The sequence below is a fragment of the Nelusetta ayraudi genome, unplaced genomic scaffold (assembly GCF_046127955.1).
Source record: "Nelusetta ayraudi isolate G7.1 ecotype Tasmania unplaced genomic scaffold, CSIRO-AGI_Nayr_v1 ptg000011l, whole genome shotgun sequence".
In the NCBI taxonomy this organism is placed as follows: domain Eukaryota; kingdom Metazoa; phylum Chordata; class Actinopteri; order Tetraodontiformes; family Monacanthidae; genus Nelusetta; species Nelusetta ayraudi.
In genome coordinates this window covers 24,458,851-24,476,389 of record NW_027466061.1, presented here as the reverse complement: position 1 = coordinate 24,476,389, position 17,539 = coordinate 24,458,851, and the positions used below count along the sequence as shown (strand labels likewise).

At 44.3% G+C, this 17,539-nt stretch overlaps 1 protein-coding gene across 1 annotated transcript; it reads right to left on the bottom strand.

Annotated features, from left to right (window-relative positions):
* Nucleotides 1-479: 479 nt before the first annotated feature.
* On the bottom strand, nt 480-17,147 carry hspa4a (heat shock protein 4a). The gene is made up of 19 exons (XM_076019641.1): nt 16,854-17,147; nt 15,203-15,260; nt 14,927-15,067; nt 14,672-14,794; nt 11,860-11,959; nt 11,474-11,607; nt 11,125-11,369; nt 10,855-10,931; nt 10,331-10,482; nt 10,123-10,229; nt 9,385-9,518; nt 8,085-8,266; nt 6,108-6,191; nt 5,841-5,993; nt 5,556-5,681; nt 3,729-3,836; nt 3,168-3,287; nt 2,926-3,087; nt 480-1,653 (listed from the first exon to the last, which is right to left on the bottom strand). Exons 1-19 carry the CDS (start codon nt 16,958-16,960, stop codon nt 1,444-1,446), a joined length of 2,523 nt encoding a protein of 840 aa, XP_075875756.1. The 5' UTR covers nt 16,961-17,147; the 3' UTR covers nt 480-1,443.
* Between the last annotated feature and the right edge of the window lie 392 nt (nt 17,148-17,539).

Sequence of the window (17,539 nt, the reverse complement as noted above, 5' to 3'; positions counted from 1 at the left end):
CACGAACTCGGAACAAAAAAGACGCGCCGTGGCGTAAAGACTCTTGCTCTGTCGCTTAGCAAATGGCGCCCTGCTCTGTATCTGGGTTCTTTTGGCTTTTTCAGAACCGGCTTCTCTCCTATTGGACGCGCCAAGATAACGTCACAGCGCTCTGCGCCTAGCGGCAGACCGCGGCAAAGAGAGAGAGAAGGTTCATGACTGAAGGGAAAGCGGTGGTAACAGCACCTCCTGGCTACCTTTTGGTGCATTGCACTACCTAGATCAAACTTGTCGACGACGTAACAAACAGGAATTCAGTACAAAAATGTTGAACATAACATATGGGAGATTGTGTACACTACTGAACAAAGAATAGACAAAAACACATACACTTGATTTAAAGAGCTAAAAAAAAAATTCTCAAACAGAAATCAGTCTGAAATCTATGAATGAAAAATGATAGACAATCTAAAACAAATGAATAATTTCACACAGCCACGTTGTTTGCGTTTCCTTTTGTCAACATTTTATTTTTGCTTTTTTTCCTCTTCCGTTTATGTGGTGTCAACAACAGCTACACACCCCAAAAAATTTGGGAGGATTCGTTGTAGAACCATCAATCACAATTTTTTTTAAAGTAGAAAAAAATAATACAGACTACGAGAGAACAGCCAACGGACCATCGCTTCTGAATGTGGAAAAGCCAAAACAATGAAATCCCGCACGGTGGTGGTGGTGGTAGTAGTAGTAGTAGTCGTAACTTGTATCTAGGTTAAACATACAGTACAAGTAAAGGTAATAAAAACACCTTCAGCACTAACTGAAAACAAGCGGATGCTCGAAGCCTCATACTGCATTAGATCACACACACCCAGAGTTGGGTTGCTATTTTTCTTATTATCATTATTATTTTTCTTCTTCTTCTTCTTCTTCTTCTTCTTCTTCTGCGGAGCAGCTTTGATTACAATTCCTTTTGATTATTATTCATTTTGACATTCTTAGCGCAAAATTTGTTTGGAAGATGCTGACGACAACCAAAAAAAATAAAAATTAAGAAAAAATAAAAATCGTGAACATAATCGTCAAAGCGACAGGAGAGCAGTTTCATCCCACAATCACAACTTTTTATTTGATTTTATTAAGTAGTCCATCCAATGATGAGGAGGAGAATAATAATAACAATAATAATAATAATAATAATAATAATAATAATGATAATAAGCAATACCTTTCAACTCTGAGAAAATGAGAAGGCGGACTGAACAGTACAGACAGGTGGCGCTGCTGGCGGCGTCTTCCAGAGAGAGTGGCGATTGTCCCGGAGGGGTGGTGTGGAGAGGGAGGGGGGAGAGGGGGCATTGAGGAGGGAGGAAGGGAGGGTCCGAGGAGTGAGCGGAGGTGAAAGGTGTTTTATTTTTTTCTCTTTCTTAGTTTTCTTTTCCTATTTTCCAGCCTGCAGCAGTGTTAGTCAATGTCCATCTCTGGCAGTTTGCGCTCCGCCTCCTGCTGCGGCCCGCTGGACGGAGCCTTGTCCTGGTTGGCCGCCGCCGGCTGCTGCTGGCTCTCCGGTGCCTCCTGGCCGTTGACGGGCCCATTCTCCGTCTTCTCGTCCTTGGGAAGTTCCACCTTGGGCTTGGGCTTGGACACCACGGGGTTGCAGGCTAAGTACAGTTCCTAAGCGAAGAGGAGGAGAGCGAGACCAACAGGTTACAGAGTCTGAGGTGAACATGAAGTCAACTGAACTGTAAAAGTTCAGTGAGTTAACATGCATATATATATATATATATATATACACACACATACACATACGTACATACACACTAGGGCTAAATATATCCAAGTCGTAATCAAAAAAATTCCCGTTTACACGGAGACGCTGGAGACGACTGAGTAAGATGCAGTACCTATGCCCAGACTGGTGTGGCACCGCAAGTTTACTCCCGAAAGGCGGAGGAAGAAGAACACCTGAGGCACGCCTTGTTTAAAGCAGCAGTAGCTCGCAAACAACATGAGCACCACTGAGAACAGGAAGAAAGGTTGCTTGTTTGCAGTTTGTGGTAATGGAGGTTTAATGGGAGACTGCAGGCTGATCAGTAGCAGCAGTAGCAGCAGCAGTAGCAGCAGCAGTAGCAGCAGCAGTAGCAGCAGCAGCTCTGTTGCCCGACACTGTTGTTGTGAGTGGTGAGTGGACCTCACGGCCACTAAAGCCCTTTCCCACTAAAATGAGGGGGTTGACACTGTGTTTTTTGAATGCGGGACGACTCTCAGTCGATCGGCATTTAGTCCGTTCTCCACAGACCTAAACCCAGCGGGGTCTCACCCCCGCCGGCAAGCTGCACCCCCTCTGCTTTCACCGCTGTGTGTCTGCTGACGTCATCACGCTGAGATCGCGTGGATGAAGTGCCACAGAATTCAGGGAAGTAAACAATGGAGAGCAACATGGAAGCGACTCTGGCGGCGGCCAGTGTTCTTTGTTGTTTTCGACACTTTTGACTGCACAATCGTTCCGCAATGGTGTCATTCACGGCAGACTTTAAGCGACGCGCACCTCCGCAGCCGGCTCGCGAAAGGACAATGATCAACTTTGGAGCGCTGATGGAACGCTATCGAACACCTTTGGGAAACTACCTTCACCATCGACCGGCATATTGCATAATTTACGCCTGGCCTCACGCGGGTTGGACAGGAACACACGATGGGCCAGATGTGGCCCGCGGGCCGTACTTTGCCCACGTCTGGTTTACTTGCTCAGGAAAGGTTGGCTGCAAAAATGAATTTCCCTCTGGGGCTAATTAAGTATTCTGAATCTAAATCACACCACACCACACCAAAAAGGAAAATTTAGCTCGGTTTGCAGCCTGTTCCCGTAAAGCTCTGTTGGAAAGCCTCTGTGTGCAATAGGTGATTTTTTTTTTTCTTCCAATCTCTCTCTCCTTCTCTCTTTACCTTTGTCTTGGCCTGGATCTCAGCCACTCTAACCACAGGTTCCAGGGTGAGGTCCTGGCCGTTCTGCTGGTTCATCTTGCCATTCATCCACACCATGGCGTCGTTGAGCTGCTTGTCCACCCTGGTCACCTCCACCTCGTCCAGGTGGTTGTACTGCTCCTCCTGTTGGGACAACAACGTTCACAGGTCGGGTGATCCGGGGCAGGTGAAGGCCGACTGCGTTGGGACGGTCTGAAGGTCACCTTGGCCTTGAACGCCTCCACCACCTTCATGAAAAGCTGGATCTGTCTGCCCAGCTCCTCGAAGGCCTTTGGCCTCTCCACAGACTCGTTGTACCTCTCCACCACCGGCTGGCCGATTTTCTACAGAGCAGGACGACAGCAGGTTTCAGCAGAGGTCAAAGGTCGTGTTGTCAGAGGTCATGTGGTAGGCTGTGTTGGTATGTTGTCAAAGCCTGCTCGGGGAAACTACCAGATAGCAAAATTAAATTGGCTCATCAATTTCCAGAACACAACAAACTTCCTGTTGTAAAATGACTCCTTAAAGATTTGCAGCTGTTCAAAGATGAAGATTATTATTGATTCCAGTTGTTGTTTGAAGTAGAGCTACTTGAACTCTGCTGCTGTGTAGTTGAACATGAAAGTGGGTGATATTTTAGAGACAGGAGATTATTCTAGAGTAGCTTGGTTTTGGAGTCAATGGCAAAAAAAAAAAAATAATATTTTACTTTTTACATTTCATGACCGGTACTTTCCTACTTTTACATGTCTGTACTTGCTTGTGCCACCTGTGCTGGTTGTTACCTTCAGCTCGGCCAGTTTGTCGATGTAAACTTGTTTCTGTTGGTCCTCTCCGTCCTCATACAGCCAGTTCTCCACATCCTCCAGTTTTAACGAGAAGGAGTCACGATCCTGCATCACAATGAGTAGGGGGGAGGTTATACCAAAGTATAGTTAAAATAAAATAAAATAAAATGAAATAAATTAATTCATAATAAATTGGTTAAATTAATTAATATATAATTAATTATATTATTAAAATATAAAATATATTTCATAAATTTATAAAAAAAAGTGCAATAGAGGATTTCATTGATTTTAATCAATCTGGATCTGAATCCATCTCTAAAGAACTACTGTGGGAATCCTTAGAAGCACATTTGCATGGTCAGATCATTTCATTCTCAGCACATAAGAAAATGAAGTATCTCAACTATTCAGAAACTCTCATCCGATTCAGAATCAGGAGATAAACAACTTGCGTCCACCTCCTCTGATGATCTTTAAAAGCATCGTGCGACCCTGCAAACTGAGCTGGATCTCATTTCAACGAATGAGGCGGAGCACCTGCTGCTTCATTCCCGTTCCAGATATTAGCAACATGGCGACAGGTCTGGTGGGTTACTAGCTCAACAGTTTCGGCGTCAAGCAGCTTCGTGTTTAATACCTCGCATTAAGGATGGATCAGCAGCCTTGCAGGAAAACCCCAATGCTGTCAGTTCTGTCTTTTTATGAGTCCCTTCTATAGATCTGAACTCTCATCACTTCCAGCTGATATGCACAGGTTCGACAATCTCCAGTTCCCCTCCATTAACCCAGAACTGGTCAGTCAATTAGACTCCACTCTGACCATTCAAGATATGGTTTCAATTTAGAAAAGAGTTTAAATTTACTGCCCCCACAGCTGTAACACCACTGTTAAAAAAAGAGAAAAACCTTGTGTTTAAACCCACATTTACTGATTCCACTTTGATTCCAGGCAAAGGGACTGAAATCTCTGGAGGAGTTCTAGAAGGAAGGGATCTTCTGTTCCTTCACAGATCTGGTCACTAAATGTAATCTTCCACCTTCTCATCTCTTTAGATATTTCCAGATTAGGAGTTGTGCAAAATCTTTATTCCCCTTCCGGCGAAGCAGCCGTGGGGTGAACTCCTACTATTTAATCGTTCGCAAAGGTCTTTCATTTCAAAGGTTTATACTTCTATCCAGTCATGTGGTGATTATCTAACCATTAACACAAAGGAGATTTGAGAGCGTGAGCTGGGTTTGATTTCTGGCCAGAAAGAATAGACCTTATATTCCACTAAAGAATTAGAAGGAATTGCTTTTACTTCTTTACTGGCGAAGCGCCACATCCTTCTGAATTGGAAATCTCCAACAGCTCCTTCCAGCACACAATGGCTCAAAGAGACTGTCATTTCACAAAATCAGAAACTCAACAAGAGGAAACTTGAGTGAGTTTATAACAAATGGCAACCATTTATGGACTTTTTTTGCCACAATGTAATCCTCACACACACACGCCCACTCTTTTTTATTTTATTTTATTTAAGTATTCTATCTCTTGTGGGGATAATTTAAGTAGTCAATACACATGGACATACATTTATTACTGTATAGTTTATTTGGTTCTATTTCTTTCTTCTTTTTTTTTTTAATTTTATTTTTGCCCGTTTGAAAATATAAAAATACACAAATGCTAGGGTGTATATAAATGACTACACCAATGTATACGGATGTATGTAGATGCCTCTGTTGTTCTTGTATACACATCAGTAAAAATATTAAACAGAAATGAAATAAATAAATGCATTTGGTCACATGGCAGCCCGGCTCTGTCTCTCTACTCACGGCATCGTTGATGAACTTCTCCAGGGCTCCGTGCAGTTTGTCCCTCATGTCGTAGACGTACTCCTCCACGTTGTTCTTTGCATCGTTCCTCTCCTTCTCCAACTTGTCCTGCATGATCATCTTACCCTGGAGAGAAAACAAACAGCAGGAGATGGTGTTGAGTTATTGCTTCAAATTCATAATAATAATAATAATAACAATAACAATAATAATAAAATTCAGGAAACCCATATATTCAGCTTCATTGTCACTTCCATCCATTGCTGCTCCCTCTAGCAGCATTACCTCATTCTCCACAAACATGTTGAGCACGTCGGTGGTCAGCTGCCAGTGCTGCTTGCTCTCCACCGGCAGCTCCACCGTCTTCGTCTTCACCTTGGGCTTCTTGGCCTGCGGCGGCTGCTGCTCATTCTTCTTGTCCTGCTTCTCCTCGGTTGTCTGTGAACAACAGAACCATTGCGGTGGTGGTCAACGCTGGGTTCGGCGGCCGCAGGCAGACCAGATGGGACCTGATATTTGTTTTCAATAAGCGAGCGAAACAGGCAGCGGCACCTCCATCTCCTCCGCCTCTGGTTTCTTCTCCTCTGTGTCTCCGCTCGGGCCCTTCTGATCCTCTTGGTCCACCTGCATCTTGTTCTAGCACACAAAGGGACACAGAGGGACGTAGGACGTCAAGGGGGAACAAAAACCGGTCGTGTCCGGACAGAATTGACTGGCAGTCTGTTCGACGATTGGTGATAATTTCCAGAAGCGGTGGGCGGTGAAATTGTAATACACACAATGTCATCAACACCAGGGCAGCCCTCTGCACCAGTGACCCACAACATGTAATGACACCTGTGCAGTAGCGTCACCTCCCATTATGCCTTTGTCACTCACACGGATGCATCAGTACACGTCGGCCAATCAGAAGGAGCCGAGTCAAAGCGGCACGTATCGCGTATCACCCTGTTGGGAATTTAAAACAATTTTCTGGAGATTTTCTGACCTTTGTATGTTTTTCAGAAAGATGAAGAGTCCATGACTTAAAAATCTATATGATAAAGATTTATTATGAACCATGTGTCAGGTCGAAGGTCATCCCCTCAGCTATTTTACAGGCGTTTCTTTTTTTGTATTGGACTGACATTATGACGGGACGGTGATTTTGTCCAGTGGTCACTCGAGATACTGCAGCCATAGACTGCAACACAATACGCAAAAACAGAAACGCCTGGAAAAGAAACGGCTGACAGGATGACCTTTGACCTGAAACACAGTTCTTCACTAATTTTGCTATTGTGGATTTTTAAGTCCTGGACTTTTAATCTTTCAGAAAATTTTCAGTAGTCCCTCAGGTGCCATATCTGTATTACGGTTAGCAGTTAATCACTTGCCTCAGCACTTTTTTTTAAGTCGCCATTGGCTGTCCTAAAAGTCGCCAAATGATGTCATTGCCTAATTTGCATAACTGGAAGTTTGTACTTGATCGCAATGGATGCTGTGGGAGAGGAATGACGTCGTGGGAGAGACAAAATGAAAAATGAAAAAAAGTCTGTAAATGTTTTAGAACTACACACGACTATTTTTTTTTTATATTTTATGATTGACAGGAATTGTGTCTAAAAAGAGGTTGAGTTGTGTTTCAATGCGCAGTATTGTTGGTTCATTAATTAGTGAAAAGGTTTGGCTTGTCTGAGCCTCACAGCTGCTTTTAAGAGTGTCACATCTTTAGCTTTTAGTTTTAACCTCCTTATTTAAGAGGATTGTTGTTGGACCATAAGTTCCCTTTGGAATTAAGGGCGAGTCAGTGACTGAGGCGGTGTGAGTCAAATGCAGTGAATTAGTTTAGTGTGACAACGAATAAACCTTTACATTTAAGACTATGTAAGGAAGGGCGCGAACGATTCATTAGCTGGACGCTGAGTGCTGAGGCTCTGCAGCTGCCCAACACTGCCGCGCTCATCTATGACTCCTCTGGGGCGGGGAGGGGCTCACGGCAGCGCACACTGCTCACCGAGAACAGAAACTGCGGAGGAACGATACGTGCTTTCATATCAGGCTCCAAAATACCAGAAAAGTCTCCAATAACACCATAAAAAGTCGCTAGATTTGTCACTGGTCACTTTTGACAAAAAGTCGCCACGGCGAGTTGGAAAGTCGCCAGATTTAGAGAGAAAGCCGCCAAAGTTGGCAACACTGCTGGTACCAGAGAGTGGGTGCTGCTGTGACTGTAGGGTTAATAACCAGATAATAAATCTTCCATTGAACCAATAAAAAGGGGGCAGCGTGTCAACAAAGACGAATGAAGATCTCGTTTTAAAAAAAAGTAGTCATTTAAGAAATAAGGGTGGAGTGGAGGGAGGTGGCTGGAGACTTGTTTCAGCAGGACATCGACATTCCACAATAACAATATAACTGACTATGAAAGGTGAGGACAGGGCGCGACCAGAGAACCGGTTTCCTTCACAGCCAGCCAGGACAAGAGGAAAAAAAAAAAAAGAAAGCTGTGTGCTCCGGACACAAACCCTCCAGTACACACACACACACCTCCTCCTCCTTGGCCGTCTGGTCCGTCTCCATTGGCTCCTCCCCCTCGGCAGGTTTCACAATCTCGATGAGGGAGGCGCTGGCCACGCTGAACACGCCATGCACGTTGACCCGGACTTTGACCTTGACCTTGGCACTTTCCCCAGACTCCTGAGGAACCACGTTCTGAACCAGGAAGTTTCCTTCAGAACAGACGGGGGACAGGACAGCGAGTTGCATCAAATCACTCAATCAAACTACAACACATTTTACCGCTTCAACTCATAACAAGTTCAGTGGTGAAAACCGTTACACACGTGAATTATTAACTTAAAATGAGCACAGTCTAAACCAGGGGTGGGCAAACCTTTTGGCTCAGGGGCCACATTGACTTTTAAAAATTGACTGATGGGCCGGGCCAGCACCCAATATGTACATATCGAACATAATTAACATAAATGAACATATTCTTGTTTTTATTTCTGCAAAGATGCGTGCACCGTCTTATTACAGCTCCAGCATTGTTTCACTCAAAAAAAAAATTAATATGTTTAAAAAATTGCAGAAGACTTTGAACAAAAAAAAGAAATTCAAAAGATTCTTTTGTAACATGATTTTTCAAATATTTAAAAAAAACGACAGTGTTAATGCTTATATTCACTTTCAGTGGGAACAGTCGATCAATTGCCTGTTGACCTGGTGTCGCCGCTTATGACGTAACGTTTATTTTAAATTGTGATCGGCTGTATATGACCTGTGTAGTCAGCGTATTTTTGAAAGGGAAAGAAATATACATATTTTATAATATATTATATTGATTTTGTGTCGGATTTCCTGTCTGGTGCAATCTGCTCTGTTGAGCTTGACGGGATTTAGCAATGGCTCCGTCAGAAATAAATCTGCTACGGGTTGACAGCGCTGCGGTGCGGAGAGACGCTGCTGAGACGGGAGAGTGGCAGAGATATCAGTGGCAGCGATATCAGTGGCAGCGATCAGCTCCATGACCGTGGTGCTTGGAAATAAGGCAAATGCACCATCTAGTGGGATGCAAGGCAATACAGGACAAGTTCGAATGGATGCAGTCATAATGATATGATTTGCGCAATTCTGTCAATCTTCAGCGGCCCAGATTGAGAAGACCAACGGGCCGGCTGTGGCCCGTGGGCCGGAGTTTGCCCACATCTGGTCTAAACTCACTCAAATTGCAAATTATGCTGAAAAAAAAGTGACTGAAGAAACGAGGACTCGCCGGCTAAAAGGGCATTTTGATTAAATGTGAGCGTGTGTGTCCCGGATAATGTGCTGGACCAGTCAGCAGTACCTAGAGAGCTGCTGGGGTAGGGCAGCTCCTTGGGGTTGTTGTAGTAGGCCTCCAGGGCAAAGGGCTCTTTTCTGAAGAAGGTCAGAACTTTGGAGAAGGGAGCCGGATGATTCTTTGGGAAAACCTCACAATCGCTGATCAAGGAGGGAGAGAAAGGAAGAGGTCAATAATAATAATAATGATGCATGTCTATAATAACGCATGTCTCTGTTGCTTCCGCCATGACTGCACCCCCTCACTCTCTCCACATGGTTCGCAACCTCAACCAAAACCAGTTAGTTGGAGGCGGGCATCCAACGCAATAATCTGATTGGCCAAATTTCTTTAGCACATGGATGAACTACTATTTATTAATTTATATCGCACATGTTGATATCGTGATAACGATACATTTACAATATATAGTGCATATAACAATGGCAATAGTGCCATAACAATATTATTATTATTATTATTATTATTATTATAATAACAACTTTTGATTTTGGGTGCTTTTTGGAATTTCTCCTGTCGTTTCACCGGTGACTCGCTTGCTTGCTCCTTTTTCCCAGAAACCTTTACTTTCCTCATACTTTACTATCAATGGCTACGTAAATATATTCAAGAACTGCATTTTGATTAATTTGCATATATTTATCATATTTTCTGCATGGCCTCAGGTGACAAACTTTCAGAACCACACTATAGTGGCACGAGGAATCAATTTCCCTTCCCAGAGAGTGGATCCAGGGATCTCACCTCAGTCCGTCCTCTGCAGCAGAGTTCCACTTGAGGGAGACGGAGTAGGGTACCACGTCCGTGATGGAGAACTCTCGGACTTTGAATGCTGGTGATAAGATAGCACACTGGGGACAAAAAGGGAGCATTTGAACAGGGTTCAATCAAACGCAGCAGAGCTAATGGTCCCGAGCGGCGGCTCAAAGAGCGGAGGGTGAGGGTGCTCCACCTGCAGTGCACAGCCTCTGGCCACGGCCTCGTCGGCGTTCAGCGTCGTGCTCAGCTCTTTGCCAAAGAACTTGCTGATTCGCTCCTTGATGGAGGGAATCCTGGAGGCGCCACCAACAATCTCCACTGCATAGATGTCCTCCTTCTTCAGCTCTGGGAGCAAGAGGCAAGATGGCGGATGATGCAGCAATACAGCAAGAATATGAACAATTTCCTCAAAAATACCAAATATTGTTTGTGTGTGTGTGTGTGTATATGTATAGATATACATATTTATACACATATATACAGTATATAGATATTAGGGATGCAACGATAAAACTACTCTGACCAAAAAAAGGCAATATTGCATTGTAAAAATAAATATATATATATATATATATATATATATAATAATAAAGCACAAATATAATCATACCATAAACTTAAAACACACACGCACGCACGCACGCACGCACGCACGCACGCACGCACGCACGGTGTTGCACGTGCAACGGTCACTGCTATTACAGTCTGGTTACTCACTGGCTTGTTCCATGACGCTGCGGAGTGGAGCCTCTACTTTGGTCAGCAGCCCTGCACACATCTCCTCAAACTGGCCTCTGGGGGGGACACAGTGAAAGGTTATTAATAGACTGAAGCACGCTGGTGGGTGGGTTGGTAGTAGGGAGTAGGGGGGCTGCATAAACCTGCTATCAATAGCAGCCAGCTCATTATTCTGACTCTGCAGGTCAGAGTTGGACTCCAGCTTCACTCCTCCTGCAGATGGTTTTGGGGAAAGTTCTCATCTCTCACCTGTTTAGTTTGCCGCTGACGTCGATGTCGTTCATGAAGCACTCAATGTTGAGCGGCAGGTCGGAGGAGTTGGCGCTCATCAGCTTCTTGAGCTTCTCGCACTCCTGGAAGAGGCGCACCAGGGCCCGGGGCTTGGACCTCACGTCCAGCTTGTACCTCTTCCCAAAGTCCTCGCAGAAGTGGCTCACCAGGATATCATCAAAGTCCTTCCCCCCCAGCTCAGGGTCAAAGGCCATGGCCAGGATCTGGTGGTGGGAGGGAGAAGATATCAAGAAAGACCCGGCAGCCATCGCAGTCCCTGCACGCATCATAAAGTGAGGTGGAACCTGGAGCTTCATGCACGGCTCACCTTAAGCTTCCCCTTGTTGAAGGCACAAACTGACACCTGGTACCCCGAGTGGCCCAGGTCCACAAACACCACTACCCGGGCCTTCTCCTCAGGGGCTGGGAGGTCCTGCTTGTAGATTCCATATGCCAGAGTGACTGCAGCAGACAGGCAGTGAGGGATTCAGAACATTTATAAAAAGCCACAGACACAACGTTTCTATCATTTCTATCATCGACTAGCTGAAGATGATGATGATGATGATGCTTGTCACCGGCACAGAATTTCAAAAACAAGGCCCTTTTTTCTTTCTGCAATCAGTCTCAGCCGTTAAAAACGAACATTTCACGACAGAAAAATGTCAGCGGTGGCCCCCCGGAGGGAACCGTGTGTCTCCAATCCGTCAGTACCTGCTGTGGTTTCATTCATGAGTCGTAGACAGTTGAGGCCTGCGATCTGAGCCGCGTCCATGACGGACCTCCGCTGAGCGTCTGTGAAGTAACCGGGGACCTGAGGAGCAGAAGTAAGGATACACATCAGCGTGGTGGTGGTGGTGGGTGGTGGTGGTGGTGGTGGTGGGGGGGGGGGGGGGGGGGTAGGGCGGCAAGGGGGGAGATCCTCTGACAGCTGAACACCCGTCGCTCCTGCCAGGACTGTCTGAGATGCGACACACACTCCACGAGGTCTTGCTAGTGTCACAAGACGTGAGCTGATTCCTCCGTCGGGGAGGAGCCGTCCTCCGGGGGCCATTTTGGCTCTTGGCAAACCAAAAGATCACACGTTGCGTGTCGCTGGCGATGAGGCAAACTGCTGTTTCAAGACCGACAAAAGCATCAGCCTGAGTGTGTGAGGACTGTAACGTTACATAACACATGCTAGCGGTGCTGGTGGATTTGTCGGGCCGGGCCAGCCAAGGAACTCCCACATCTCAGCATCTCCCTCCAGTAATTCCAGTACAAAAAATAATCCAGGAATTTCATCCAACTCGAGGTCTCCTTTAATTTAATTCAAAGCTCACGTTTCACACCGACTCTTTTAAGTGTGACACAACGTAAGCCGCCTTTTGGCAACGTGTGTGTGTGTGTGTGTGTGTGTGTTTGTGTGAGTGAGTGAGTGAGTGAGGAGTTTTGTTGCAAGCTGACAGAATGGCAGAGGCCAGGACCCAAAACAAATGAGCAAACGCAGCAAAGTGAAGGCAATAAGAGGAAGAGACAGAAGCAGTGGAAGGCATGGGATCACTTTAAACTAAACATTATGGACAACATTGTGGTGTGTGTACGTTGCAGGATGGAGCTGGCGCACCACAGCAGGACAACTTCAATGCTGCAGCGCCTCAAAAGAAAAAGGCCCATTTGACAGCATGAGCGAACGACCCGGGACAAGAAAAACTCGACATAAAGTCCACGATGCAAACATTAACGCTGCTAACGTCGCGTCCAAGAACCGTTGTTGTTCTGAACCGTGGCCAACATTAGGCAGTGGTCAGAAGGGACTACTGTACTGTATGTTCCGGACGAGAAGTTGCTCCGTAGCACAAGTCGCCGGACCAGCCAACTGTGAAAAAAGTGAGACTCTGGAAAATACACTGACTCAAGTGCTGAAATACATTCATTGTTTTAGTGTTTTTTTTCCTTCACTTGAGTGATTTAGTACTTCCAACGTTTAATACTTTCACTTCTACTCCGCTACATCTCAGAGGCAAATATTGTACTTTTACTCCACAACAATTATTGACAACTTACCAGTTACTTTTTAGATCTAGATTGTTGAGAGTGTGTAGATCTGCTATTAACAGATTAACCATACCCATGTGTCTATTCATTTCAGTTTGCAGTATATTGGGTCAGTAAGGCTTATTGTATGATTCAGACATTTAGCCTTCAAAATATTTATTAAGAAAGTTTCTGCTCAAAACATCAAGCAGCTGTACTGACAGACAACAACATGTTTATTTTAATTCAATTTTGTTTCCCAGGAAATGTTAAGTTGGAAGTCATTTTATTTATTCTTCATTGGAAATTTTGACTGAAACGGTTTACTACTTTACATAATATGCATGCAATGAAATGCCAGATTTTCTGAGAAAGGAAACAAATTGATTGTTATTATCAAGCGATGGGTCTTATTTTCTATTCTATATTTTTTAATTGGGCTTTAATGAGGCAAACATAAGTTTGTAGGCTGTCCATACTATACAGCCTACATAACCCACCACCTCGTCGCTGTCTATACTATGTGTATTTTACTGTATATTAATTTTGCTACACCAACATTCTACCTCCAGATATCCCATATCTTTATATATTTTTATATTTATCTCAGCTTGTAAGTTAGTTTGCTGTACTCCGGAACTGGGCAACGACATTTCGTCGTGAAAATGAATCACTGCTGTGTTTCTTTTCTAAATGACAATGAAGAAAGTCTAAGCCTAAGTCTTTAATCCGATGACTCGATTAAAATATCGCAATATTCGATAGCTGCAGCCCTGGTAACAAAACGTCCATGCGCCCACCAGGCAACTTTCAATTGGAAACATTTTCTCAGGCAAAATTAGCTGCAAGTTATTTACACGGAAAATAAATTGTGAATGCAAAGGCGATGGACCCGCACAACAGGCAGCTGGTCTGGTTTCAGACTATGGCTGTGTCTCAATTCAGGGTCTGCATCCTTCGAAGGGCGCGTCCTCTGTCGGAAAGTGGATCGTTTGGAGGACCCAGCCGAGGAGGACGAACCCAAACCCGCCTCCACTGTAACCAAGTGGCTTCCAGGTCTCCAGACAGGCCCCAAACGATTGCATTTTGCCCCTCAAATCTGAGACAGTACAAGTACATCTTCCATCTACTTGCAAAGGTGCAACGAGTAAGTTTGCCAATGTCCATCTATCCATTTTCAATACCTGCTTCTTCCTGAACTCAGGGTTGCGGGGACTTTGCCAACATTTCTTTTTAATTATTGAATATATTTTGTTGCTGAAAAACTTCTAAATCTATTTGCAAATCAGAAGTTTGGGAATTTCTAACAATGCAGTTTCTGTACTTATTGTCAAAGTATTTATCAGCAATACAGTGAAAATGGGAGGGAATATGTGTATTTACTGTGCAAGTCTATTTAGAGTGGCGGCCTGGAGCACTGAATTCCAGAGAGAACTCCTGCCATCCTGAAGTTTTATTCAATTCCTTCAGACAAGAGGGCGTCACAGTGGACACGAGCAGCGATGCTCACCGAGATGACGCAGTCGGCAACAGGTTTCTTCAGTGCACTTTCCGCCGTCTCCTTCAGTTTGGTCAGCAGCATCCCAGTGACCTGCTCCACGCTGAACACCTTCTCCTCCTCCAGATACATCACCTGAAGACACCAGGAGTTCAGAGACACTTCAGTTTTAGCATCAAGTCTTTTCAGGAAAATGAGTCTGATCATAAAGTTCCCCGTGTGTTCTTTCAAAAATAAGAAATAATGGAGGAACTGTAAAAACCCTACTTTTATCCCCGTGGATCCAGAGGGCATCTGCGCCAGGTCGTACACCAAGTTAGCCTTGGCTGCCTGGACGGAGGGGTCTGCAAAAGGGCGGCCATGGAATTTCTTGAAGCCCTGCACTGTGTTTTTGCAGTTGGTCACCACCTGGAAGCAAGAAAAAAGGCAAAACAGGTGGGATTACAACAAATAATAAAAAGGCTGCAAATGTGTGCCTGGTGATTTGGAATTTACTTCAAATAAAAGCAAACGGGGTCAAAGAGATGGTTGGATTTAATGTACCTGGCTTTTGGCTGCTGCTCCTATGGATCGATTCCTTTGACCAAATGATACAAACGACCTGTCAAGAAAGATACAGCAAAGGCAACATTAAGCAATGCAAGGCAACTGAGCTCTTGTATAATTCAAGTATTACACGATACACTGAGGGAATTATTAATTAATATAAATAAGAGTATGGTGTAATTTCACACTCATCAGAGTTTTTATATACTTTGTAGAATCAGTGTCGACACATCTGTTCCTGTTCCTTCAGTCAAATCTAACAGGACATGCTTTGTGACCCTGTGGTTTACTACACAGCTATGAGTAGGGCTGTGGCAATACGCCAATCTCACAATACAATATACATCGTGGTATTCAGCCAATCATACACTTTGATATGATTCCATACAATTTAATACACTTACATCATTTTAAAGTAACACAGCGATTTTGGTGAAATCTTGCAAGTTCCTAAATTTAATTTGATTTAATTAATTGAACACAGGGTATTTAAATGGGTCTTAATGTACCAATACTCCCAGCTGAAAAATCCATATTTACTGGGGAAACAAAAATATCAATATATATTGCAGAATCTGAAAAACTGCTCAGCCTTAGCTATGAGTTACTGTGCCATTACACAAATATATATTAAAAAGAAATGTCTGCCAAAAAGCCGGATTACAATACACCAATATCTTCCTCATCTTGTGATATATATATATATATATATATATATATATATATATATATATATATATATATACATACATACACACACATATACATATACACACACACGTTATTTATAGTATATACGTTATTTTATATACATGTTTTTTATATATACATACACACACACGTCATTTATATTTCATATATATGTTATTTTTACATTAAACAGCAGCATGTTGCCAGGGTACAAACTGTGCCCAGTCAACCACGTGATTTGAACTTAAAACAGAAAACCCTTTGATCGCGTCTTATTGAAAAGGCCTGCGAGTGAGAATTTTGGAATTTTGACGAGCGTCTCAAACAAAAAAAAACCTTGAGGAAAAAATCAGGAGTTGCTAGAATATTCCAACAAGGTACAGGGCGGCTGGCGTCATTTTAGCGGTGCGAACCATGTGTCACACGGGGTACACCGGTTGGCCGGAGCAGCACTCGCTGCTTTTGAGACACGAGCCACAAACACCGCCCGGCGTGCATCCGGCGGACATACGGAGGCACACTGCTCGAAACGCACTGTGCCCTTCTCAGTCCTGTTAATGAAAAATGAGAGCTTATCTAACTAGCAAGCCTCGTGTTCGGAGGCACAAAATGCCGTTCGGCGGAGGAAGAAAACCTCCCCCCTCCCTCCGTACACGGCGGGTATCGCCCCGCTGTTTTACCAACACGAATTAGTCACATTCACAACGGTTCACTATCCCCGCGGCACAAAGAGCACAAGTTTAGCACTAGCTAACACCGTAAGCTAACGGTGTGGCTAGGTCCGTGGAGCCGCAACTTGTTCACGTGCACTGCTCGCTCACTGGCTGGCATCGCCGCTAGGACTTGTGCACGTAATCATAAAAAAGGGAAGCAGTAAGCATAAACCCCCCTCATCAAATCGTCTGTCATTTCACCATGTGATCCGGGTGAATAAGAGGTTCTGGTCGCGTTGACTTACGGCGTGCATCTGTCGCTGTACTCGTTGGCGATTGTCTCGATTCCTCCGGCTCGGGCTACGCCAACATAGCAGCTCTGGAAGCCCAAATCGAATCCCACCACTGACATCTTGAGCTGTCCGACACCCGCAGCGCTATGACGGTATATACACAAGTGGACGTATAAAAAAAGATTGGAGGCGCGCCGCTACGGGTTCAAGCGAGTGACAAGTCAGAGGCTGTAGTTTTATTGAGCCGTGCTGCTAAGTAGGCAGGGTTAGTACCTCTCGTCATAATCCACAACCGCTGACTACCAGCTCCGACGCTGCTGTTCACGATCGACGCGAAACACCGCAAACCATCGCGAGATTTGGGTGTTTCTAGATGGCTCTGGACCTTACCATGACCGGGCAAAGCCCCTTCTAACTCTATCTATCTATCTATCTATCTACACAGTATATTTGCACTGTATAACACAGTTAGGATATTGAATAATGGACTGAGCAAGTTAATGCAATTTAATAAATACAATGTAAAATATTATTATAGCTTCTTCTAAGTTGTCTGTAGTGTAACTGTAGCGTATGTGTTGTGATTTGTGATGAAATTGTTTTTCATTAAAGTTCTTGTTAGAATGAAATCACTCAGCAGAGTCGGTCAGTACATACAGTACTACCCAGAAAATTAGAATATCCTGAAAAGGTTGTAT